This window comes from Prionailurus viverrinus, chromosome D2 (assembly GCF_022837055.1).
Source record: "Prionailurus viverrinus isolate Anna chromosome D2, UM_Priviv_1.0, whole genome shotgun sequence".
NCBI classification, from domain to species: domain Eukaryota; kingdom Metazoa; phylum Chordata; class Mammalia; order Carnivora; family Felidae; genus Prionailurus; species Prionailurus viverrinus.
Genome location: NC_062571.1, coordinates 25414188 through 25441451, shown reverse-complemented (window position 1 = coordinate 25441451; position 27264 = coordinate 25414188). Strand labels below are relative to the sequence as shown.

The 27264-nt window shown below is 35.6% G+C and overlaps 1 protein-coding gene across 7 annotated transcripts in view; it reads left to right on the top strand.

The window, feature by feature from the left end:
- The window catches only part of JMJD1C (jumonji domain containing 1C), a 271367-nt gene that overhangs the window by 175184 nt on the left and 68919 nt on the right, over positions 1–27264 (top strand). For 5 of the 7 annotated variants that reach the window (XM_047826344.1, XM_047826343.1, XM_047826342.1 and 2 more), the window contains exon 3: positions 9157–9270. In XM_047826344.1, coding sequence (XP_047682300.1) covers positions 9157–9270 — 114 coding nt within the window. Of the gene's footprint in view, positions 1–4749; positions 5311–9156; positions 9271–27264 lie in introns of those variants that run through there. The other 2 variants (XM_047826346.1, XM_047826345.1) reach the window with 1 other exon arrangement.

Below are 27264 nucleotides of genomic sequence, written 5' to 3'. Positions count from 1 at the left end.
GCCCGACGCGGGGCTCGAACTCCCGAACTATGAGATCATGGTCTGAGCCGAAGTCGGGCGCTCAACCCACTGAGCCACCCAGGTGCCCCAAGAATGGACACATTTTGTTGCACTCCCCTCCTCTCATGACTGGGTCCATTATGAAAGATATGCTGAAGAAAGGAGGAAAAGTTGCACTAATTCTCCAATTATTAATTAAGTTCTTAACAAGGCTGTAATATTTTATTTCTATGATAATTATCTGTTTCCTACCAGAAGTGTGGAATATGGGGCGTCTGGGTGGCTCAGTTGGTTAAGCATTGGACTTAGGCTCATGTCATGATCTCACAGTTCCTGGGTTTGAGCCCTGCGCCAGGCTCTGTGCTGACCAGCTTGGAGCCTGGAGCCTGCCTCAGATTCTGTCTCTCTGCCCCTCCCCTGCACGTGCTTGGTGTCTGTCTCTCTTTCTCTCTTTCTCTCTCTCTCTCTCTCTCTCTCTCTCTCAAAAATAAATAATCATTAAAAAAATTTTTTTGAAAAAGTGTGAAATGTGCGCTAGGGTAGGAATTTGTTTGTCTTTTCCTCACCATTGTTTCCTTGGGGTCAAGCATAGTGCTTGGTAAGCAAAAGATACCCCATACCTGTTGGTTGAATGACTGCGCTGCATGATTGAAGGAGAGAAAAGAGTTTAAAAAATCAGCAAGAGTAGGCCAGTATCATCTGGAAATCGTTGTAGAACTCACAGTCTGTTGAAAGGAGGAAACAGTGCTACATAATCTTTGCAGTCCCAGGAAGTTCTGCATGGATTCATTTTTGTAAAGAAGTTAATCCTTTGAACATTACCACAATGCAGTAGTTATGTGTTTGATTATATATTTTCATATATTACAGGACAATAGGGCATATTGAAAGATATTTTCCTGAATCTAGTCAGCCTTCATGTAAGGCCATATCATGTTGAAATTCTCTGAACTACTATTATTCATCTTTCTTACCTTTATGTGTACAAAAATATTTACAATGCTAGGCTATTGAACTTAGAGGCTCTTGGTTTTTTTGAAAATCTATACTTAGAGAAATCCACTTGTTTCCTTAGACTTCTACATCTATAAAGATGAGGGATTTATTTCTTTCATGACCCAAGATAAATGGAACCAAAATGCTCATTTATTTTAACTCTTAATTGCACATGTAATTAAGGTTCTTACATTATTGGAAAGAACAGATTTTCTTTAGCTAGCCATACCGTGTTGCTTTCCTTTTAGCTTCTGTTTACTTTCTCACCTCTGTTGATTTATTCAGCTTGTAACCTAGAAACCAGCTAAAAAGGAAGGAAGTCAGACATGTGTATTTCTGGGCAGTAACTGGAGTAGTTTCCTCTTCCTCTAGCCTGGTTTAGCTGCCAGAGGAAACTTTTTGCCCCCCACCTTCACCCAACCAAAAAAAAAAAAAAGGCAGGTGGGGAGGGGGAGAAATGAAAGAAAAGAAAAATTAGCAATAACTATTCAGCTTACTACCTTAATCCATTAAGATATAACCCATAAGAACAACCAATCTAAAGGCCCAAAATGCTGCTCTCCTCAAAATGGTGCTTTTTGCTGTCTGAAAGGTGGCATCTACCATCCCTAAGGAATTCTAAGAACAAGAGAAAAATTAAGGAGATTTGATGTAAAAGCTGAGCAATTTATTATATGCTTGCTACCAAGTATGTTCTCTATATTGTTATTTCACTGTTTTTATTTGTGTTAGAAATACTAATGCTCTGTTACCAGAGTACCAGACCAAACTCACATTCATATGTTTTTAAAAATATTTAAAAACATTTTTTAAACTGTATGTCAAGCCCAATTTATTAAAAAGATATTTATGGCTTTCAACTAGTTGCATCTTTGTGCCCCACTCATTTGCATTGGAAGTTGACTTATAGTATTTCTTTATTCTAATGGAGAAGTATTTAATTCAGCCATGATATAGTATGAAATAAAAATGAATGGTTTTTCTTTACTAATGTTACTTATTTTTATTTTTAAAAAATTACTGCATTTGGGGCACCAGGGTGGCTCAGTTGGTTAAGCTTACGACTTCAGCTCAGGTCATGGATCTCACTGCTTGTGAGTTCAAGTCCCATGTCGGGCTCTGGGCTGACAGCTCAGAGCCTGGAGCTTACTTTGCATTCTGTGTCTCCCTCTCTTTCTGTCCCTCCGTTGCTTGCACTCTGACACTCTCTCTCTGTCTCTCAAAAATAAATAAACATTTAAAAAAATATTGCATTTTATGTCACTAGGAATATATAAATATCGTGGCAGGTGGATTGTTAGCTAACTGTAGTTCTATGTGCTGTTTGATTCTGTAGGGGGACGGATAGTACTTGAGGAGTAAAGACAGCTGTTTCTAAGTATACGTTATATATAGTCAAACCTGAATTTACGTGAGCTGGTAAGATGAATCCTATGAAGTATTAAACTCATTCTCTAATGAACAAGAAATTGTAGAAATGTAGTGTGAAATGTATTTAAAATGTGATGTTTTATAATATAATAGCCTGAATTAAACATTTGATGTTTCTGTGTTATTGGAGGGTCAGAATAAAACTGTCATATTTATCCAGTTGTTGTGGGCTTTTTTGTAAATGACATTGTGAATTCTTTTCATGTATGTTTTATATTCATGTGTGAAGTGATTATGAATGAATTATTGGAATGGTGTGTATGATGTAATATGCAGTTGATTTATTTAAAAAAAAAAAAACTGTTCTAGGGGCACCTGCATGGCTCAGTAGGTTAAGCATCTGACTTCAGCTCAGGTCATGATCTCACTGTTTGAGCCCTGCGTTGGGCTCTGTGCTGACAGCTCAGAGCCTGGAGCCTGCTTTGGATTCTGTGTCTCATTCTCTCTGCCCCTCCCCAACTTGCACTCTGTCTCTTAAAAATAAATAAATGTAAAAAACAAAACAAAACTTTGTTCTAAAGTTGTATTTTAGTACTATTAGTCTCTTAAAGTTGTATCTTACTAATATTTTTAGAATAATCATTATCCATCTCTTTTATCCTTAAAACAACAAAAAAAAGTTGAGAGTTTTGTAGGTACAGTCAGTCATATACCATATACTAAATTGAAAATATCTTTTCAGTAGTGAACCTGATGTTTTCTGTGAAATGAAACTGGTACATCTGGAATAGGTGTAGAGAGTCAGTAGAGAGTCAGGGCATTGGCTGGTGGTGGGAAGTTTTTCTTTCTCTCTCTCTCTCTCTCTCTCTCTCTCTCTCTTTAATTTATTTTGAGAGAGAGATAGTGCATGCCAACTCTCATCGGCTAGGAGTGGCAGAGAAAGAGGGGGAGAGAATTCCAAGTAGGTTTTGCACTGTCAGCATAGAGCCTGACTTCAGGCTCGAACCCAGGACCTGAGCCCAGATCAAGAGTTGGATGCTCAATCCAACTGACTGAGCCACCTAGGCGCCCTGGGAAGTTTTTCTCTTAATATGATTTGATGAACTGGTTGGATATGCTGTATGAAAAAAAAATGTCAATTTTTAGGTTTATTAAAATTGAGGGTGCCTGGCTGATTCACTCATTGTAGCATGTGGCTCTTGGTTGTTAAGTTCAAGCCCCATGTTGAGTGTGAAGATTACTTAAAAATAAAATTTTTTTAACTTCTTTTTTAAATGTTTATTTTTGAGAGAGAGAGAGAGCAGGGGAGGGGCAGAGAGGCAGGGAGGCAGTGGGGACGGAGGTTCAGAAGCAGGCTCTGTGCTGATAGCAGAGAGCCCTATGCGGGGTTTAAACTCACTAACTGAGATCCTGACCTAAGCTGAAGTTGGACGCTTAACCGACTGAGCCATACAGATGCCCCCAAAATAAAATCTTTAAATAAAATTGGGAGATATCTGTCTTTGATATCTACAAGATATCAAATTTATAATAAAAGAACATTCACATCATTTAAAAATAAGTGACTGTCTTCTTATACTTACAGATATTTAACTCTTTTTTCAAATTCAGTGTGTATATTATACCTACAGCACAATTCTGAATCTAGGCTTACCTCATTTCTGGTGCTGAGTAGCCATGTGTATCTAGTGGCCACCATATTGGACAATATAATTCGAGATTAGAAAGAAGTTAAAAGCATATGTTAGGTAACACATCAGAAAAATATATTTTATGCTTTCAACTTACAGACTTATAACTGTGAATTGTCTAGATTAAATTGTTTTTCTAAAGAAAAAAATGTTACAGGAGTATCTTTTTAAATCTGCTAAAATAAATATTACCAGTTTTTCTTTCAAGTGTTGTTGTCATTTGATTTCATTTAGACTGTTAATCCAAAAATGTTTATAACTCTTTTTCCTGAGAATTTTTTATGGCAGTATATATTTAAGGACAAATGATTAAACTAAAAATAGGTACTCTAAAACAAAGTATTTTCAGTGGTTTAATGTTATACTTCATTTTTGCCAACTTGAGAGGTGTTTACATATTATTTGTTTTCTGCACTTTCTCACCTTGGTAAATCTGGAAAGCAAAAACTTTGTATTTGCATTTGCTTTACTGAAAGAGACAGTAAACTTGAGGTCTCCGTCTCACCACTAGTCTGTCTTTGTCTGTTGTTAAAATTATGAGCCAGTCTCTATGGCCGCAGCCAAATGAGTAATCACCAGTAATGTGACTCGTGCTGGAAGTGACTCCATCAGCACCTGTGACGGGGGATTAGTTACAGTTTACAGAGCACCGCCCCTTCCCTTCTCTCAGTGTGCCCTAAGCCAAGTAGTCTTTCTCATTTGGGTGTCTGCACTGTTGGAAGCTACTGCAGTGTGTTTCCACGCAGACAGAGTACAGTGGGAAAGGCTTTCTCTAGCTGATGGATGGCTGTTCTCTCTATTTGGAGTATCTCACTGGTTATGTAAGCGACCTCGGGAGAAATTATCCTGACCCAGATCGGAGGATGCAGTAGTGCTTCAGCTGCAGGATTTCTTAGTCGTTAACACCACAGTGCTGATGACAAAGAGCGAGTTGTAATCCTCATCGCTGCCAGGGCTGAGCCAGAGCAGACAGAAAATCGTCATTTGCTCGTCGGAGACTTGTTAGGTTACAGCTCTGCTTCGTTCTGTGGTCTTGGCTTTTCTTCCTATACAATGACGACGCTGCAAGTGAGCTCAGAAATGCTTGGTTTGAGAGCCATTTGCCTGTGATTTTTGAAGACTAAAGAAGTATTTAGGCTAGATAAAAAATCCTGCTCAAGAGTGAAATGGAAATGTCAGCTACTTCTTGACCTTTAAAGGGGTGTCGTGGATTTCTGAGATTTAAAGATACTTAAAAATTTTAAAGAACAAAGTACGGTTTGTATTTTTCTGCTTCCTTTTTTCTTTTGTCTTAATTTACATTTGGTTTTACTTCTCAGCCTTAGGAATTAAGGTCACTGCCTTTTATTGATCGAGCCTTAGTGTTCTTAGTTTTAAGAAATTTTAACTATCTCGTTTGTTTAGAAGGAATTACTGTGTGTGTAGTAATTTCATAACACTGTAAAAAGATTAAAAACTAGAGTTTGTTTAAAGTATTAGAGCAGAAATGTTTCAGATTAGCATTTTTAGAATGTAGTGTTTTAAGGGAAGTGAGGGTGTTTGTTTTGTGAGGGTTTTTTGTGTGGTGTATTCCAGTCCCCACCCCCAACTTGTTTTCTAACAGTATCGTGTTTTTCAATAGACCTGCTTGGGTGGGAATTTGGACTTTGTTCTTTCAAGTCACTCCAGTCTTTGTGTGTGTGTGTGTGTGTGTGTGTGTGTGTGTGTGTAGTCTAAACCTTGACTTCTAAAATGTTGCTTAGTTTTCTGCTTCCTTATTTTCCCTTAGTAAAGCTTATATCAGATTTTTGTAGTTAATGAGCATGATTTTTTTTTTAACTTGGAAAAGGAATTGTTAAATGTTAACTGGAGGTTGTTAGAAACTCAGACTGCAGACATAAACTCCATGAATTTCTAGTTAAACGTTAAATGTGAGCTTTAACGTGGTTTGTTTGAGCAGCTGAGTTATGTTTCTGAGCTGTAGCTGATTTATTTTAAAAATGTTTTTTTGAGGAGGGCTCATCTGTTCTCCTCTTCCTCATGTGAATGGAATGTGGTGCAGCATGGAGCCCCAAACAGGATACAGTTGTTCTAAGCATTCTTCCTATAGCGTGGTGTAGGCCCTACTAGAAATGCAGGCTCTCAACTATTTATTTTAGCTTTAGACTATTTTTAAAGTATCGTTAACACAGACAAAGGGACCTTAAAGGAACTCTTAATCCATTAATAAAATTGCAAAAGTTTTTTTTAAATTATGATTATTCAATTTTAAATTAGTAATTTTTATTTAAATTTTGAAAGGCTTTTTTCAGCATTCGAATAATAGTCTTTTTGTGATTAGGGCCATATTCTGTGACTTTCATCAGATGGTAGCTCATTGCTTCCCCTTAGGCTGTGGAAGTTCCTCATAGAATGATATATCTTTAGAGTCTTGAATTAGTTATGTATGAGTTCTAGTTTCTTTACATTCCAGTACACCTAGACCCATGAAATATTTACTACAGAATCATCTTAAAAGCTGTAGGATCCATTCACTTTATTTAAATATTTTTTTATTTTTTAAACTAACATGTCTTTGAAATGTGTTTGACTTGGATACAAATACTAATAATGGTTACATCGTTGATTTCCACTTCAAAAAAATCAGTGTTTTTTAACTACTTAATTACATATGTCGTTTGTCTTTAATTTTTCCATAAAGTAGTAAAAATCACACATTTTCAGGGCTGTTTATTTAGTACATATTGGAACATTTCTTTCAAAGTACTGTAAAAGTGTTTATCAGCACTTGCTTGGAACATATTTGTAGCTTAAATATAATTTGTACATTTTAAAATTTGCAAGTTGTGGCCCTATTTAATACTATTTTAAGAAGCATGTATACTCTTGACCTCCATTTGTACATGATTATTATCAGAAATAGACCTTTATAAACTAATTTTTTTAACATTTCTGGTAGCTAAATTCTCCCAATGGCTTTCAATTAGTTACCTTAAGAGAATTTTATTTTAGCCTAGAAACTAAACTTAGTAATTTAAATCATGATTAGTTGGCCTGTTAAAATTTACCCTTAGCACTCTGACCTACCTTAAATAGCTGAGTTCTGAGAGATTTTCTTCACAAGAATGTTTTTCATATTATAAAATGACTAGGTCTCATAGGAAATGCAAACCACCTGTATTATTTGCGTAAGAAAGAGGCACTCAGACAGGAGTTTACTTCTTTTTCAAATCCTACTTAATTGAATTGTACCTTTAGCCACTTAGATAATAGCTTTTGTGGACCTTTTTGTTAACCTTCCCGAGTTGACCTGACATGGTACTGTTTGAAAAGAAATAGAGCATTTGAATAAAGTTCAAGGATTAAATCAAGTCTTGAAAAGGTGCCAATGTTTTCTAGTTTACTAAAAACTAAACCAAGATGTAATATGAAAAATATTACGTATTTCATGTCAATCACATAGTGGTAGGCATTTTAAAGTCTAAATAAGATAAATGCTCTTGGATTGCTTACAAAACTTTAGTCACTTGTTAGGTAAAATAATAGGATTTTATGAAATAATCTTAGGAATTTAGTCTTGGTAAATGGAAACTTGCTAGATGGCAACAGTAGCAGGAGATAGCTAAATAATGGGAGAATGTCTGTTTTGAAATGTAATTTCTCAACCCAGATAAGAATACTCCTGATACATATGTAGTACTTAAAAGGTTAGCCTTAGGACTGACTGGGGAGGAAAGAACTTATTACTGTGGTTCGATTTTCTAATTATAAATACTGAAAATAAGTGGGAATGTAAGAGGATTTTTTTCATGTTATTTTAATTTTGGAAGGAAGATATTATTTCTAAGTTCATGGTGTCGTGTAGAAATTAAGTTTTCTTTAAAATGCTTATTTTTCCCCCATGTGTTTAACAGTTACAGACTCCTCAATGAATCAAATCGAAAGCTTTAAAAGGAATTTCTTAAATACAGAAATTAACTCCTTAAGAGCCACTCTGAACTTGAAAACTTTTTCCCCAGAGTGCATATTAGTTGTGATTAGCAGGATGTTAGATTTCTTTAAGACCTAATAAGAGAAGGGGAAACACAATGGCTTTGAATCTCCTGGGCATTTTTACTGTCTGTGCCAAAAGCTTTGGTCTGCATCCAAACCAAAGTTGGCTTGTAACAAGAAAGATTTCTCCATGTTCTATAGGTAATTTATAAACTAAGTTGGTTAATTCCATTTTCCAAACTTTGATTCTTTTATAATAGTAAAGCCATTATATGTTAAGTTTTTAGAAAAGTACCGACGATATGACACTTGGGTTTTTATTCAAGCTGCTTCTGCTTGGAAAGTGTGACAGTAATTAAAAAAATGCATACATAGTGCGTTTGTTTCCTTCTTCCGCCTCCCTCACTCCCACCCTACCCCAAGATATAGGTAAAAACTCCTTTATGTAAAAGATGAGCCAGTGTTCTTTAAAATAATCAAATCACCATGGATCCTCTATTTTTGGTTTGTTTGTGCCTTCGTTTGATTTTTAAAGTAGTAGAGTCTGGACTGAGAGGTGGATTTTGTGTAATACTTCTTACCTCCCTCTTTTCCTGCTTCCCTTCCCCCACGCTGCTCTCACTGAAGCAGCTGGATTTTTATTTGTGCTTGGGGCAGGGGCAGGGGCGGGGGTGGGTAGTACACGGGGTGGAGTTAAAAGACCAGATGCATCCTGATCATTTAAAATCCTTGATGTGAATGAGCTAGGAAAAAAATAACTATAAACTATTCCTGCTCTGTTTTTATAAAGATTAATACTTAATACTTTTTTAAAAGAGAGTTGGAGTAGAATGCTCTCCTACCAAGTTTATTATTTCAGAAGCAATTTCTTTTTTTATCTTAGAAATTTTTATACACCATATATATTTGATTTTTAAAATAAACAGCCTCTACATCTACTTCATTCCTTTCAAATACAAAATATTGTATGGATAAAAGCATTTAGATTATAATATAAAAACTAATGTTAATTGGTATCCTAAAACCATTATAATAATGACATTTATACATTGTATTCATATATACCCTTCGTATTTGAATATAAAACCGAGAAAATAACCATTATAAATTTTTTTTCTTTTACCAGACTTTCAAACCCCTGGTTGAAAAAAGTATACCCAGTTCAATCACTGCGGTAGAATTCCTTGTAGATAAACAACTGGATTTTTTAACTGAAGATAGTGCCTTTCAACCCTACCAGGTAAGAAATTTTAGGTTGCTTTTAAAAGTTAGCTAATCTTTAAACTTAACTGGTAATGTAGATATTCTTTTAAATAGTTCGAACTAACATGTAGTGTGCAAGAAACCCAGTGCTTTCAATAAATTTTAATTATAGGATAAATGGTTAATTTATCCAGTCAACAGATTTATATACCGAGAACTTACTATGAGCCAGGCAGCATTCTGTCGCTGGGAATACACAAGTGAGCAAAATTAAGTCCCTACCATTATAAATAATGTTCATTGTTAGAAAATAACTGGTTAGATATTAGTATAAATTACCTTTTCTCCAAGCTCTAAAGATTAAGAATTGGGTCAATTAATGTAATTAAATGAGATTAATGTTTATGCATATAGTAATAGTAGTTCTTTTTCTTTTTAAGTGAGAAGTTTCCATTAGACTGTCATTAATTGTTCATTTTCTAAATTTTAGTTCCCAGTTACAGTCTGAATACAAATACATTTAATTGGAAAAATATTTTCTAGTAGACCTTAAGATAGAAATCATGTGAAGAAACTCCTATCAAAAATAGACTAAGTGAGTTTTAAAATTTCTAGTGAAGTTGTCGGTTAGTTTCTTAAGGTATAAGTAAAAATGAACAGAAGTTTGTTTTCTTTATATATTTGGATTTCAGATTGAATTAAATCTCTTTCATGCATTTTTTACTTAAGTGATTAAAATAATATAATTGCATTGAAAGAAAGGATGAGTGAACTAGCTTGACTTTTTTTTTAATGGAGCTGAAAGTCAGTACTCCTATTTCATTTCAGAATAGTTACTGTTTTCCGAAAATAAAATATAGAGGCATCGTTTCCATGGAAAGAACAAGAGCTGAGTTAACGAGCAGTGATTTGTTGTGTGTGGAGTTATAATACTTAGGGAATTAGAGTAGTTATATGCATCTTCTGTTAGATCTACCAGAATGGGATGATAGTTCCTGAGTTAGATGTTATTTTGAAGTCTACAAAGATATTCTTTGTCCTTTCACATTATTTTTCTTATTTCATTAAATGACATAGTTTTTGTACTGTTAGCTTTTTTGTTCTTTGTGTACAGTATTTATAGCTAAAAATTCACAGCAAGTTCCGGTATAATATTGGAGGTGTTGAGCTTTTCCCTTGGGTTTTATTTTGTTTTGTTTATAATTGTGAATGCCATTTAGCTTAACTCTAGGCCTTATTATAATTTCATTTCTAACAGTCTTTTAGTGGGAATTAGACTGGATGAGTCTAGTAAAATCAAAGGAACCTTCCAGCCCTTAATGTTTGAATTTTGTGGTTGCTGATTAGCAGCACTTTGGAAGTTTCAGCTTGGATTTGATTTAGAGAAGTGAAATCATTATGTAGAAATTACTTTTAAAAATAAACTCTTTTGCCAGGTGGCCTAAAACTCCACAACATGTTTATTAAAATTATAATCATTGAAAGAATGTGCTAACATTTTATAGGGGTTTTGGGGTGACTTTTTGTTTTTTACATGTTAAGCTTTCAGATTCTGATTAATTACATAATTTTATTTAAAAAACAAAGCACAAGAGTCTTATTTGATTTGGTGAACTGTATGATTGTCTTTGTTAGTAAGCTGTTTATATTGCTCTGCTGGTATAGGCCAGTTGATCTCTAACCTAGAAGAATACTGTGTCTTCTAAAGGTGAAGTGATTTCTCTTGACCTTTTAACCATTTGTCTTTCACAAATCTGAGTTCTCAGTTTTAAAAAATCAGAAGGAATTATACTAACAGCACTTGATTCAGGGATCCAGCATACCTTAATTTTAGAATTTCTTAGGAGTTTTAAACGTAATAGATGATCTATAATAGAGCTATTTTATGTGTATTTTAATAGATTTAGTGTCTTATTAAATCTGGTTAAAAAACATGTAAGGATATTTTCTCTAATATGTAAATGATAGACACCTATTGTAACATTTTGAATGAAAATGTACTCCACATACCTAAGATGGCTCAGTCTAGTTTTTCAAATTTATTTATTTAGATGAGTTTGTGAAATATAGCTAGCTACATTCACAATAAAGGAAACAATTTTAGAGTTCATGTAATTAGAGTGGCTTTATCCCAGAATGCTTTTCTCTAACCACTTGTCCAAACAGTACATTAAATTCCTTGGCATCTTAAACATGGCAGCTGTTACTGGCATAGATTTTGTAAATAGTGTCTTGACATATCTTAACTTTAGGGTAACCTTATATAAGTCAAAGGGAGTTTGGGGGAAAATTGAACATGTTTTTTAAATGTTCTCCTTATTTTTTTCTCATTTCTTTAAATTGCATGAGGCAATTTCTTCTGAATCTAGATGTTAATTACCCTTTATAGACTTCTTAAGTGTGATGGAGGAAAACCTTCCTTAGAAATGGCCTTTGTGTATGGAGTGATGAGTACACATAACTTTTGTTCTAAAAATTCTCACAAATGTTTTCATAGTGGGAATTCCCACCTACCATCTTTCTCCTTGCATTCTCAGCATTTTATTCTGTAGTAGTATGCTCCCTTTAATTTCCTGTATATAGTTGTACAGCCCTATTTTTTGATATATCAGGAAAGTAACATTGTTTAAGGTGTAGTGGTTAGGAAACCAAGATGAATATAGATCATTTCACTTTTAGGTCACTGGTTTGAATCCTACACTTAACCTCTGATTTCAGTGCATTGAGTATCACATGCCGCGTATTAAAGTTGATCTGGTCACTTTTTTAGGTGGCATGTAGTTGGGGAATTGGGGTACAATCACTGTTGTAGTTTTCACTCTTTTGGAAAGAAACTTGAATGAGGAGAAAAACCAAACCAATATCTTCTAAATAATATAATCTATGCATATTAATTAGGTCACTGTAGCAGCATGGTATTGTTAATTCTGTTTTTTTTCCTTCCTTATGCACACAAATGAGTTTCTGCTTCCTCCTTTCAGATTTCCTGATCATGCCTGGCTGCAGTTAACTTTCTTTGAAGTAGAGGGGGAAGGGAAAAGAGAGGAAGTAGGAGGGAACTCTGCACATTCTACTCTGTCTTTCAACTGGCTGGGAAGAAGGAGGAAAAAATCAAATTATTGATTCTGAAAGATGCCTTTCATAGTTTGGGGTTTTGTTTTTGTTTCGTTAATTGCTATTATTTTCGTGTGGTATGGTTGCTTTTCTTTGGAGGTTGATTACAGAAAATTTTAAAAAACATTAAAATTTGAAGTTTTTTATCAAGTTCATTGAAAAAAGTTTGATAATGAAATATGAACATTGAACTCTTAGCATGATTTTGAAATCATCTTGTTCAGAATTTTGGCTTCTGGCCATGCACACACCTGCAGTTTTCAGGTTGGTTGCTTCATAGAGGATATAGAAGAGATTATTTCTTACCTGAAAATTGTACATGACTCATCTCAACAAATCTGGGTTGGTCTGGCTTGTTAGTCCAGTATTTTCTAGGGATCTCAATTCTCTTTGTTTTTAAATGTAATAAAGGGGATAATACCAAGGGCACTGCTTTAAAACTATTAGAGATTTGAAGCAGAATGTGCTTGTTCAACTTTATACCCTATGTTTGTCTTCTTGTGTATTAAAATTCATTGTAGTAATGAGGTATTTTTCCTACTATAAGGTAGATTCATCACAGACCTGAAGGAAAGATCCTTTTTGAAGTTCTGGGTCATAATAAAGTGATAAAAGTTTAGGGATAGGACTATTAATGCTGCAGTTTCTGTCATCATAGAATGTGCACATTGAATTGCTTTACTAAATATTAGATATAGTACTATGTGCTGTGAATTACTGGTTGAAGAAAAAGGGAACAGGTGGAGCAAACCTCAGTATTTTCTTAGTACCTGGACTAAAAATTGCTTAAAGACTTGAACAGAGAAGAGTCTTAAAATACTTAGTTAACGAATGTGTCTGGACTGTGTCACATCTGTGTATCTGTCATTTCTGTATTGCTCAGTGAAAAGGTTGTTATCCCTGCTTGAGTCCATTTTGACCCATAAGTTTTACATCATTGATGATACAAATTTATTGGCTCTGGTTTCAGAATATCCCTAAGGTAGCTGTTGCCCAACACATCTGGTTTACTAAAAATAGCTCAAATGATTGCCTAGGATAAATTACCAGTAGTTTGAGAGTGGAATGTAGCAGAGACCTGTATTTTTTCCTTATAAACTTTTGTTATTGTCCTATGGACTTTGGAACTGCTTTACAACCAAGATGAGATATTAGTGAGGTAAAATTTAGTCCTCAGTCAGCTAAGGTGAACAATTAACTGCTGGTTTAGTTGTTACTAGCTAGGTGTTATATTTTGTTGAATTAAACACTTGACATAAATGAGCTACTGACAAAATTTTGAAAATCTTGTTGGTAGTAGTTCATTTCATGAGCAGATTTATTCCCCAGGGTACTGTGGTGGTACTAATAGTTTACAGAAGGAAGTAAACAGAACTTCATGTTAGTATTACTTTGGTGGGTAGAGAAAAAAAATATTTTTTAAACTTTTCTTTACCCTCACATCAATTTATAGTGTAGGTCTATCATTTTAAGACTAACATCCCTATAGAGGAAATGGGATTTTTGCCGGGTACAGGATTTATTAGCATAGTTATATAAATGTTTCTTTCCCAGAATTCCTCTCCGATTTGTTCTCTTCCTGGTATCAAATTACTGCTTCCCATTAATTTAATTAACTAAAAGAAAAAAAAATAAATGGACTTCCAGATACTGCCCAACAAACTGTTGTTGTTGTTGTTACTGTTTTAAAGAAAGAAATTAGGTTTTTTCATGATAACTGAACTTTCTATTAAGAGATATGTTTTATAGAAATTTATAAGAAACACTGGAAGCATGCCTTTTAGAATATGGGAGTGGAACACACACATACGCACCCGGCCCCCAAGAATGAGAGCATCTACAGTGTAGTTGAGAGAGGGAGAAACCAGCCCAGAGCAGAGAGAGAGGCTAAAACTCTTTATTTTGTGTTCCACTGACTATTGACTCACTTGATACTTCCCCAGAAAGGAGTCTTTAAATGGAAATTTTATGCTTAGACTCTACTTCCCTTTGACTTACCCTTAAAATTTTTTGATGTCTGATCTTGGAAACATCCCAGCTGACTTCATTCATTTAACAGTTATTTAAATTCTGTGGTTTCCCTGTGCACAGCATCCTGCTAGGTGCTTAATGGTTTAAAAAATTGATATACTAAGTCCTAGTACTTTTTTTCAAGGTGTTTATAATTCACAGCAAGAACTTATATTAAAAATAGACTGGATTTAAGGAGCCAAAAATACATAGTAAAGACTAGGAAAACAAAGAAAAGAGAAATCAGTAGAGCTTGAAATGGTTAAAGTCTCATGAAGGAAGTAGAATTTGAGTGGGATTCATTTGAAGGGAGATGGAAGTGAAAAATAAGGACAGTAAGGCCAGACATTTGGCAGGATGGATAGCATGATCCATCAGTAAGGAAAGGAGGTAGATGCAGAAGACTGTAGAGGATCAGTCCAGCTGGAGAAGAGCATTTGACTTTGAATAGTAGACCTCACACTACATTAATAAGTATTGTGGGGTCAGATAAAAGAGGAAAAGGGTTGTTAAGTACAGTTATTAGTGAATTTTATCTTGTAGGCCAAATGAGTCATTGGAAGCTTTGAAGCAAGAGAGTAACAAAATTTTCTACATTAACAGTGGCATCTGGTTATTATACACATCAGAAGCAGCTAATTGATTGGGTCTTCATTTAGAGTCTTTTGTCCTAGACAGTCAGTATAGCATAATGGTTAAGAAAGAGTTTTGAAGTCAGTTCATGCAGACATGGTTTCAAATCCTAGCTTTGCCATTTGCTAGCTATGTGACATTGGGAAAGTCTAAAGCATTCTAAATAAATGGTTTCTTCATGTATAAGATAAAGCTGTTCTCTACCTCAGAGTTGTTAGAAAGATTAAATGAAATGACATATTTAGGAGTTATTACTACATACAAATTGCTCAGGAGAAGGTACCTATTTAGACATGTTCTTTATTTCTCTTTATAGATGGTATCTAGATATTTGAAACTCCTTTCTCTTCCTATGATACATAACCATTGGATATTTGTCTTCCACCATCTGCACCTCTTTTAACAATCTGTCTTATTTGTTGTCTCTGGATCTCTTACCGTTTCTTTCTACATCTGATTGTAGATAAACTTGTTAGCTGTCTGTACAAGCCATGGTCAGCTTGTAACAACATATCTTTGTAGTAGTGTTTCTTCTCTATGCCCCCCCACACCTTTTAGATAAGATTCTATGGTGACTTCTTAAAGTATTATTTTAAGAAAATGGTTTTAGAAAAGATACAGAACCCTCGTGTGATACTACCCTCCAAAAAACTCTCTTACCTTTTTTTTTTTTTTTCCCACAGGGAAAGTCTTAAGCTCCATTTGCTGCTGATAGTTATTTTTATCTCAAAAAGCATAAGTGTTATTCAGGAAGTTACAGAATTGTTTTTCTTTATTTGGCTCTGGTGAGAAGCCATGTGGACACAGTACTATGTTTTGGGAGCCCTCTAAGCATTGAATAAGTTGTTGGACTATATGACCTTTGAAGTCCCTTCTCAACACTAACAGTTCTGTGAACTTGCTCAAGGTGAAAAAACAACCATTTCTGACCAATATTAACCTAAACAAGTTTATCGCTGACTCATTATTTTAGTTTCAGGGGTAGGAGACATTCGACTTAACTCCAGGTTTATCTCAAAAGAGAAAACTAATGAGTCAGACAGTGCCAGATGCAAATCAAAATTATACAGGATTAGAATAACAGAATTGTGTGTATTAATGGTACTTATTGAGAGAACTTTTAGCCTATATTTTTCTATATCTGTTTCTGATTTATATTTCGACAGAAAGAAGTTGAGCACATTCTCAATTAGTCCCTGAGTTTTTTTATGCATCTCCCTTTTCACTCCCTTTGCATTCATATTAACATTTCATTGAAATTTAGAGGTGCTTTGTTGCCATAAAGTCAGTGAAAACGAGAACTGTGAGATTGTGGAATATATATTCTGCCAAGAGTGTAAAAAAAAAAAAAATACAGGATCATAGCCCTAGCTGTGAACTGACTGTTGGTGGATTTTTGGCGTGGTAGGATCAGCATCTGTGGGCAGGCATTGGCCTGGGGGTGGTCTAGAAGACGAGGCCAAAGCAGGAAGCTGCTATTGTGTAGTACTTGGCTTTATTCCATTTCTAGGCAAAAGTGACAGCTTGCAATAGTGGAGCCAAGCTGAAGCCTAGAAAGTAGGATGGACTACAAGAAAAGGGGAACCAGTAGCTAAAACAGTCCACTGAACTTCCTCATTTAAGTAGGCTTTTTTAAAATTTAAAGTTGGTACATAATGTTTTAATATTCAGTAGTTTTTCACTACATTCTGTTTAAAAGTACTTTTATGTCCCACCTACCTGATTTTTATATCACCATAATTTCAAAAGTAGTTATAAAATATGCTTCTTAAAGTCCCACAAATCAGGTATGTTGACTTATCTAAATGCATTTCTGCTGCCATTAAAAAGGGAGTTCTTCATTTGTGAAAATTGGTTGCAAAACTTGGTGTGTTGAAAATGTATCCATGGAGTCCAGGAACATGTTATTTTGACTGAAATTTGGCACAAGTATGAGCTGTTCTGCAATATTCAGATTAAAAACATTTATAAGTCACAGTCTGCAATAGTTCTCTCTTAGTCCCAAATCTGCTATGATCATATGCTGAAAAATCTGCCAGTCTCTTTGTAATTTTTTTGTGACTGCTGTTATGAATTTAAAGTATGTAAAATTATGCTTCTAGACACCAGATTCAAAGGATCCTAAGCCGTCACTAGTTACCATTGAGAAAGATTTTCTAGTTTCTTTCTGCCAGTCAAAATAGGTTGATATTATTTATTCCTTTTACCCAGTTGCAAATTCTTACTAAGGCATAGCCATATTATTTTAAAATCTCAAAATTTTGGGGCGCCTGGGTGGCGCAGTCGTTAAGCGTCTGACTTCAGCCAGGTCACGATCTCGCGGTCCCTGAGTTCGAGCCCCGCGTCGGGCTCTGGGCTGATGGCTCAGAGCCTGGAGCCTGTTTCCGATTCTGTGTCTCCCTCTCTCTCTGCCCCTCCCCCATTCATGCTCTGTCTCTCTCTGTCCCAAAAATAAATAAACGTTGAAAAAAAAAAAAATTTTAAATCTCAAAATTTTATTTTAGTGTGTTAATATTTTACATTTGTAAAGTTCAAAAATTTGCAAAATGTTTCCATGTGCATTATTTTTGTAAGTCCTTATGTTATCTTTATGAGGAAAACATTGTATTATCTTAATTGTGTGTAATGTTTTCAGGGTACATATATTAATTTAATTCATAACAAGTCTATGAGAAGCCTAACTTACAAATGCATAGGTGGCAAAGTAGAATCCCACTTAAACTAGCTCAAATAAAAAGGGGGTGGGGGTGTTAAAAAGATACAACAGGCAGTGTCATGGATATCTGTAGCAGGAAAGTACAGCTGAACCTTATTTGGAATGGAATTAGGAACTAGAAAGTCAGGAACTCAAGTCACATATTCCTTCTTCCCCTCTTCCTCAGTGTCCTTTCTGCAGACAGGTTTCTTCTGCTTACTCATAGGTTTTGCTTCTCATAATAGTAGTTTCCATGTGACTTGTGTGTGTCATTGTCAATTTGCCCACCTGCCCCCCCACCCCCAAGACCTTTTAGAACTAATATTTGTGTTTCTTTGTAAAAGTAGAGATAGAGTGTAGGAGAATGAAAGTCTGAAAGGGGAAGGTGGAAGGATTATGAGAAAGGGAGAGAATATATGATAGCAATTTTTATAGGCAAAGAAAGTGAGGTTTAAGGAAGTTGTGACTTGGCATCTCAGTTCACCCAGTAGCTAGCATCATTGTCACTTTGTTATTTTTCTTAGAGTTGACATCCTTCCTAAATACAAGATTAAATTTTTTCTTAATTTTATTGTCTGCACAATTTCCCTAGACTTTTCAAACACTGGCATCTAGCTGTACTCCAGATCTGTGCATCATTTTCAGACTCGCTTCTTCCATAGATAGAGAATCCAAACAGCTATTCAAGATATTTTGCACTCTCCCTATTTTCTCAGCTGCTCAGTTTTCTCTCTTGTGCATAAAGGTGTCCTGAAGTCCTAGATTTACTCAAGATTAAAATTGGAAAGTAATGGAGTCCTTGGGGCACCTGCCTGGCTCAGTGATTACAGCATGTGACTCTTGATCTTGGGGTTGTGATTTTGAGCCCCATCTTTGGTGTAGAGATTACTTTTTATTTTTTTAATTTTTTAAAGTATATTTATTTATTTTGAGAGAGAGACGGAAACAGAGAATCCCAAGCAGGCTCTGCGCTAACAGTACCCTGATGTGGGACTCGAACTCCTGAACTGGGAGGTCATGACCTCAGCTGGAGTCAGATTCTTAAAGACTGAACCACCCACGTGGCCCTCTTAATAGCTATCCTAGTGGGTATGAAGTTCTTTGCCTATTTTTTGAATTGAGTTGTTGGTTTGTTGAGGCCAGGAGTTTTATCAGTCCCTTATCAGATATGGATTGTTTGCAAACATTTTCTCCCATTCTTGTGTTGTCTTTTCTCTCTCAAAAGTGTTTTTTGATGTACAAAGTTTTTAATTTTGATGAAGCCCAACTTGCCTATTTTTTTCCTGTTGCCTGTACTTTTACTATTCTATCCAAGAAATGTTTACCAACTCCAACATCATAACAAATTTCTCCTAAGAATTTTGAGGTTTTAGTTGTTACATTTAGGTCTTTGACTCCTTCTTAATTAATTTTTTATAGGACATAAGGTAAATGTCCAACTTAGTTCTTTTGCATGTGGATATCTAAGTTTCCCAGAACCATTTACTGAAAAGAATGGTCTTTTTCCCATTGGATGGTCTTGGCACCCTTGTTGAAAATCAGTTGACCATTGATTCTAAAATTTTATTTCTGGGCTCTCTGTTCTATTTCCTTAGTCTATATGTCTGTCCTTACACTGTTGATAACTTGAGGTACACACTGTTGATTACTTGAGGTACCACTTTTTTTCACTTTTCTACAACTGCTTAATTTGTCCAAGTGATTGTTTAACCCTAAAGATAAATTATAATTAAAGTATATTATTCTGCTGAACTGGTGAAATTTTCTGACACACCCTAATCAGTCTTAAGATATAGTCATTCATTTATTGCTGTTTGCCAGTCACTTGGCTAGTACTAGGAATTTAAGACAGATAAAATACTTTGTTCTCTTTCAAGTCAGGGGGAGAGACATAATTATAGCTACATGCTGAAGGTTCTAAAATTGAGGCATATTCATAGTGTCTGTGCTGTGGAATCAACTGATGCAGTAATACCAGAGTTTTGCCTGTTTCTTTTTCTTGGTTTTATTTTATTTATTTTTTTCAGAAGGCAAGGGTTTAGAAGATGGGAAAGAGATATGTAAAGCTAATAGTATTTCTCAATAGAGTACTGTATTAGGATTCTCTAGCAAAACAAAACCAATAGAGAGTGTGTGTGTGTGTGTGTGTGTGTGTGTGTGTGTGTGTGTGTACACGTACGTGCACACACCCCAAACATGTGTAGAGAGAAAGGAAGTAGAGGGAGGAGTTCTAAGGAATTGATTCATGTAATTGTGGGGGCTGGCAAGTCTGAAATCCACAGGGCAGGCCAGCAGTCTGGAAATTCTGGCAAGATTGATTTTGAATCTAAAGGCAGTATGGAGGCAGAATTCTTTCCTCTTTAAAAAACCTCCTTCTTGCTTTCTTATAAGGCTTTCAACTGATTGGATTGGGCCGACACATATTTTGGAGGGCAATATGCTTAACTCAAATTCTACTGATTGAAACGTTAATCACATTTGAAAAATACCTTCACAGCAACATGTAGACTGTGGCATCATAGCCTAGCCAAAGTAACACACAATATTAACTGTCACAGGTATTACTGATACTTGATTCTTTGCTTTGTAATGAATTGTAGGATGGTAGGCATCTTTGGCTTTGGTACAGTTAAGTGTCTTTAGCATCTCTGTTATGCTAATAGAAAAAAAAACTTCCTCACACATCCTTTCCTCTTTATTTCAAGCTATTAGGTTGTAGATTAAGAAAACTGGAAAGGTTAGAAACCTTCAAAACAGTCTTGTCAAATCAGCTTAGAAGTGGTCTGCAGACAGTGGCCTACCAGCCACTGCCAACACCCTAAAATGTGAGAAGAAAGTATCTGTCAGTCCTTTTTTTTTTTTTTAAGAGTATCCATTTTTTTTTAATGTTTATTTATTTTTGAAAGACAGAGCACGAGCAGGGGCGGGGTAGAGAGAAGGAAACACAATCTGAAGCGGGCCCTGGGCTCTGAGCTGTCAGCACAGAGCCTGACGTGGGGCTAAACTCACGAGCCGTGAGATCATGACCTGAGCTGAAGTCGGACGCTTAACCAACTGAGCCACCCTGGCACCCTCTGTCATTCCTTTCTGAATGTTACCATAGTTTTGCTTCTTGAGTCTCAACAGTGTGATGTTTTCTCATGGCTATCAGTGGTTCCCCTACCAACCCATTTTCATTCTAGATCAAATTCTTATATCACTCACATTCTCTTGAGATCTTTATACCTAGTCGTTTGATAGAGGTTATGAATCATAAATGGGTCCTGATTTTCCATCAGATTTGCACTTAAATAGGGATACCTATAGTAACAGATCTTAAAAATCCAATGTTTTCCTAGATGTTCTTTGCCTGTGTGTCAGGTACCCTACAAGGGAATAACATGATATTATTACCAATTAATAACTCCTCTCCCCACTGCCATTCATGGAATAGCCATGTCTGGAAATAGAAAAATTCTGTATAAAGGGGTGAATAAAAAATCTGAATAGGTAAAGCCTCCTCATGTATGTAATAGACCTCAAACTTACAGGTCTTTAAGGCATTATCCAGTATGTAGACTTTAAAACCACAATACCTAGAGCACCTTGGAAGGATAGTTTTTTAATCTTGTTTTTCCCACATCCACTTCTGTTTTCAAGGAATTAAGTTCTATCACATATTAATGATTCCTTCCAATACTTAACAAAGTTCATTGTTGAGAATTTTTCTTAATGTTTATTGCATACACATTGTGTCAGTCGAGCAAACTTGGCATTAGTTGGTATCATCTAAATAGCATGTTGTTTATGTTATGAAGGATTATGAGACTCTGCTCTGGCCAAGGGTGTAGTTAATTAATGATGTTCACTACCAGTGCTGTAAAGGAGTAGACAGTACTACTGGTTTGTTTTTATTGGTCTTGATCACTTCCTCTTTCCCATTCTGTCTTATTCAACACATAGGCATATGTATACATATTTGTACCAGAATTTTTTATGAATTCAATGTCGATCATGGTACAACTTGGGTAACTCTGCCTTTTGCCCCTAAACTCCATGGACATTACTGTATCTGATTTAGTGCCAATATATATATATTTTTTGAGAGAGAGACAGAGACAGAAGGGCAGAAGGAGAGAGACACAAGATTCCAAGTGGGCTCTGTGCTGATAGCAGAGAGCCCAATGCAGGACTTGAACTCATGAACTGTTAGATCATGCCCTGAGCTGAAGTCAGAGGCTTAACTGACTGAGCCACCCAGGCACTCCTAGTGCCAGTAATAGTTTACAGTGAATCAAATTTAAAAATAAAGAGGGGAAAATCAGCATACATCAATTAAATAATAAGCTGCCAAAGTTTTGAAATTTTGTTTTTAAGATTACAATGTAGTCGTTTGCATATATATACATATCTAAAATGTATCTTATTAGGGAATTTTGGCCCTTTGGTGTGGAAGAAAAAATTTACATCTATTAAAGTATCAGAATTTGGTAGTAGAACAACAGGCGAATTTGGACTCAGATCCCAACTCTGCTTCTAATTATGAAATGTTGGGCAAAGCATGCAGCCACTTAAGAATTTATTTTTCATATATGAAATTAGATATGTAATACCTGCCTCATGATAGTGTTGCCATTGTCTATGAGATAGTGTATATGGAAGTACATTATGCCCTATAGAATTGGGGATAAAGAGAATAAATATGCTAGAAGTTCAAAAATAAATAGGTCTGGTTGGGTAAATCTCAGTTCATGATATGTGTACTTTCAAGAGACTCATTAGAAGAAGTAACTTTTTGGGTCACCTCTGTGGCGGAGTTGGATAAGTGCCTACTTTGGCTCATGGCTCAGGTCATGATCTCGTGGTTTGTGAGTTCAAGTCCTGCATTGGGCTCTGTGCTGACAGCTCAGAACCTGGAGCCTGCTTCAGATTCTGTGTCTCCCTCTCTCTCTGCCCCTTCCCCTGCTCGCACTCTGTCTGTCTCCCTCTCTGACAAATAAATAAACTTTAAAAAAATTGGGGGGGAAGAAGTAGCAACTTCTTAAAACCCTAAGCAGACAAAATAAATCTCATTCACAGACTTTACAACTTTACCGGTGGGTCATATATTTGGAGAATTTCCTGTATTTTCCCAGTTTTCGTTTCTTTTCTTTTCTTTTTTTAATATCTAATTTATTTTGAGAGAGCACGAGCAGGGAAGGGGCAGAAAGAGAGGGAGAAGGAGAATCCCAGGTAGGCTCCAACACATGACTCGATCCCATGACTTTGGGATACCATGACCTGAACCGAAATCAAGAGTCCAACGCTTAACTAAGTCACCCAGCGCCCCTTCGAGTTTTCTTTTCATTTTTTTCCAGCCAAGATATTTCTGTGGTATATTATTTTACCCATTCTTACCAACACTTTAACTCCCTTATGCCTTTGTCTTTCTGCCACATCTGCCTTTTAATTTCTGATCCTAGAATAGTCCTCTACCATTTATTTTCTTCATTTTTACACCCTAAAAATGCACTACCCATTATTGATAGCCACTAGTCACATGTGACTATTTAAATTTAAATTAAGTAAAAGTAAACTTAAAATTTTGTCTGTTAGACCAGCCACTTTTCAAGTACTCAAATAGCCATATGTGGGACAATACAAATATATAACATTTCCATTATTACAGAAAATCCTGTTGGAAAGCCTTGCCCTAAATGCTTAAAAGCTTTAAGACTTAAGCAGGAGAAAAATACCCCCATGTATTTTGGTGTCATTATATTGTGTCTGATCTCAGCTGATCCTTTGGTACCAGTTGGCATCCTTTTCTATGTTCCTTGAGTTTGCATTTCCTAAAGTAGTTATTTTAAATTATCACTGTTCTACTTAGCTTCCTCCTTTTCTCTTAATAGAAGACCTTTCTCGTGCAGCACAGTGGAAATGTAGGTTACAAGCAGGAACCCCCTTAACTTCCTGCCCTCAAACCTGTTTTTGCACCTTGCCTTACCTCCGTTTTTCTCCTATCAGAAATGTGTTCCCCTTTTCTATAACTGATTCAGTTTTACAAATATTTATTGGGCACCTGCTGTGTCCCAGGCACTATTTCTGATAGTTAAAGTACAACCATGAGCAAAACAAAAAAATTTTCCTGCTTTCATATAGCTTACCTTGTAGTGAGAAGAAATAGCAAGCAAAGTAACTATTTTAGTGTATTAGAAGACTGTAAGTGCTATAGAGGAAAATAAAACCTGATAGGAAGTATTAGCTGGAACAGAAAAATAGAAGGATTCTAAAATGAAAGCATTCATAGAATAACAAGAAGACAACTATATAGAGATGAGTAGGAAATGAAATAAGAAAGATAGATTAGGGTTTTTTAGGCTATTATACTTTGGTTTTTGTTCTTATTAAAACTGAAGTGGAAGCTTTTGAAGGGTATTTAGCAGAAGTGTGAGATGATAAAACTTTTTTCTCAGATAATTTAAAACATACAGACATAGAAGAGTAAAATGAATTCCCATGTACCTGTCATCCACTTTTAACAATTACCAATAAATGGCCAAAATTGTTTCCTCTTACTGTTCCTCATGTATTTTTTTTTTAATTTTTTTTTAACGTTTTATTTATTTTTGAGACAGAGAGAGACAGAGCATGAACAGGGGAGGGACAGAGAAAGAGGGAGACACAGAATTGGAAACAGGCTCCAGGCCCTGAGCCATCAGCCCAGAGCCTGATGCGGAGCTCGAACTCACAGACCGCAAGATCATGACCTGAGCTGAAGTCGGACGCCTAACCGACTGAGCCACCCAGGCGCCCCGTTTTTGTTTTTTTTTTTTAATTTTTTTTTTTAACGTTTTATTTATTTTTGAGACAGAGAGAGACAGAGCATGAACGGGGGAGGGGCAGAGAGAGAGTATTTTTTTTTTTTTTTTTTAAGATTTTATTTTGGGGCATGCCTGAGTGCCTCAGTCTGTTAAGTGTCTGACTCTTGATTTCGGCTCAGGTCATGATCCCAGCCAGGCTCATGGGATCCAGCCCACATTTGGCTCCATGCTGAGTATGGAGCCTGTTTAAGATTCTCTCTTCCCTCCCTCCCTCTCTCACTCACGCAGTCATTAAATAAATGAATGAATGAATGAATGAATGAATAAGATTTTATTTCTTTAACTAATCTTTACATTCAACATGGGGCTCAAACTTAACAACCCTGAGATCAAGAGTCATGCCCTATTGACCGAGCAAGCCAGGCACCTCCTCATGTATTATTTTATTTGTTATTTTTTTCTTATGTATTATTTTAAAGAAAATTCCATATATCATATTATTTTCATCCCTAAATGCGTATACATATATAAACAAGAAAGTTTTATATATATAGTTGATTCTAATTCACAGTTGACATTCTAAATTGTTACAAGTTCTCAACATCAGGAATGATAGACTATCGTGATGCATATATATAAAATAATTTTTATTAAATCAATTGTATTTAATGTTAATATTAAAATAATTATTTATAAATAAGACTTATTTATAAATAAATAGTCGTCTCAGTAGATGTCATTGAGCAGGTAAAACCCATATATTCTACTCTCTGCTGTGCTAAGTTTCAGCACTCAGACTTTGTCATTCTTTCCAGTCCTTCTGTATCCTGGCTAAATGGCATGACATATCTACCCTGTTTTGTCACTCAAAAAGACACCTGGGAATGTTTTATGTTCTGCATTTGCCCTTATTTATTGGCCTTCAAATATTTTTGATTCTGCCGTAGCATCACTATGTCCATGCTATCCTCATCTTAATTGTCAGGCTTTCATTCTCATCTTGCTAGTCTATTACAGAGCTCTCCTACTCACCTAATCCTTAGTCTTCCTACTCACCTAATCCCTTGTCCTCACTCAGTTCATACCAGTGTACTTACACGTCTCCACATCGTCCATACTGTGTCATGTGTATGTGCCTGCACCTACATTTCCTTCTTTTTGAAAGTCTTTTTCTGATCTCCCAGAGCCTGGCAGGTATCCTTGAATTTTTAAAGTTCCAAAGTTCTAGGTGTCCATGCTTTTCTCAAGTCCCAACTCAAATATCTCCTCTTCTGTGATACCTTTCCCAATACACCTAGCTAGATTCTTCCCCACTATCTTTGTCTCTCCTCTGTAGCATATGTAAAATTCTGTTTAATCTGTATTGCAGTGAATTGTGTTAGTCCCTGTTCCTACAGACTTGTTAAAATCATCAAGGGCCTAAACTCTTATATGTGTTGCCAGTTTCTTCACATAGTAATTAATAGACACCTGGTGCTCAAAATCTTACCGAATGAAATCTATTCCTAAAAATTTTGCTCATAGGGAGCCTCTTAGTCCCACCATAATTCCAACAAGCTGTCTAATCTGATTTCCTCTACCACAGAACAGGAGAAGCCAAAAGGAGAATTTTTAACGTGGGATGATGGTAGTAGATTGGGAACCTGAGAGCACAAGAGGGTACAAAAGAAACTAAAAAATAGTTACAACTCAAATTTTGTTTTTTTGGAATGCTTTGATAGAGAGGGAACAACACTTTACATCAATTAAGAATTATGAGTGAGTCAGTCAGAATAATCAATGATGGTGATAACCATGAATACTGATGAAAAGCTTAAATTGTATTTAGTATGCTATTTGGTGAAGGAACTATAGAAATAACTTTCAGAATTAGTATTTTTGATAAATTTTCTTATTTCTGTCAGGTACCTTTTTAAAACTTCCCTTTTTGTAGACAAACCATATTGTTTAACACACTTTATGTTCTCATCCCTTTTTTCTTTTTTTTTTTTAATGTTTTTGTTTATTTTTGAAAGAAAGAGACACAGAGAGTGGGAGAGGGGCAGAGTCTGAAGCAGGCTCCAGGCTCTGAGCTGTCAGCACAGAGCCTGATGTGGGGCTCAAACTCACAAACTGAGATCATGACCTGAACCGCAGTCAGATATTCAACCGACTGAGTCACCCAGGTGCCCCCCTTGCCTTTTCTGATTAGATTTTTAGATGAGCTAAACTTCTCCTTTTAGGAATAGCAAAACAATGATTACTAATCATTGTGAAGTACATGGTGCCATACTGTCTTCCTTAGCAGTACTAGGTAATTAAGATGTTCTGTGTTATGATCCCTAAGAGTTGTAGTTTTAACTCCTTCCTTTTTTCTGAATAACTTAACACATTTCTCATATATTTGCATTTACTCTACCAGATCCTAATGAAGAGAACAGATAGATTTAAATAGGGGTCATATGATAAAAGATAAGTCACTTGGCAGATCTAAGTCTGTTAAGGTATAAGATTTGTTGATTTTACCAGTTTGCACTGGATTTCTGAGAAGTATAGTACACTAGTTCTCCAAAATCATACTTTTATCATCTCCATAGCTGGAAATGGTGGAAATTGGAAATAGTGAAAGTCAGCCCCAAGTAGTACGTGGTGTGATACTAATTTTGAAATTATACTTTCATTTTATACTTTTTAAATATTTAATTAAAGTTAATGTTCACCATGTACAATCAGGATAGTTATTGGCACAATTGTATATATACTCCAGCTCAGTATTGGTACCTAGGAATTATTTTTAGTAGAATACTACTTATTTAAA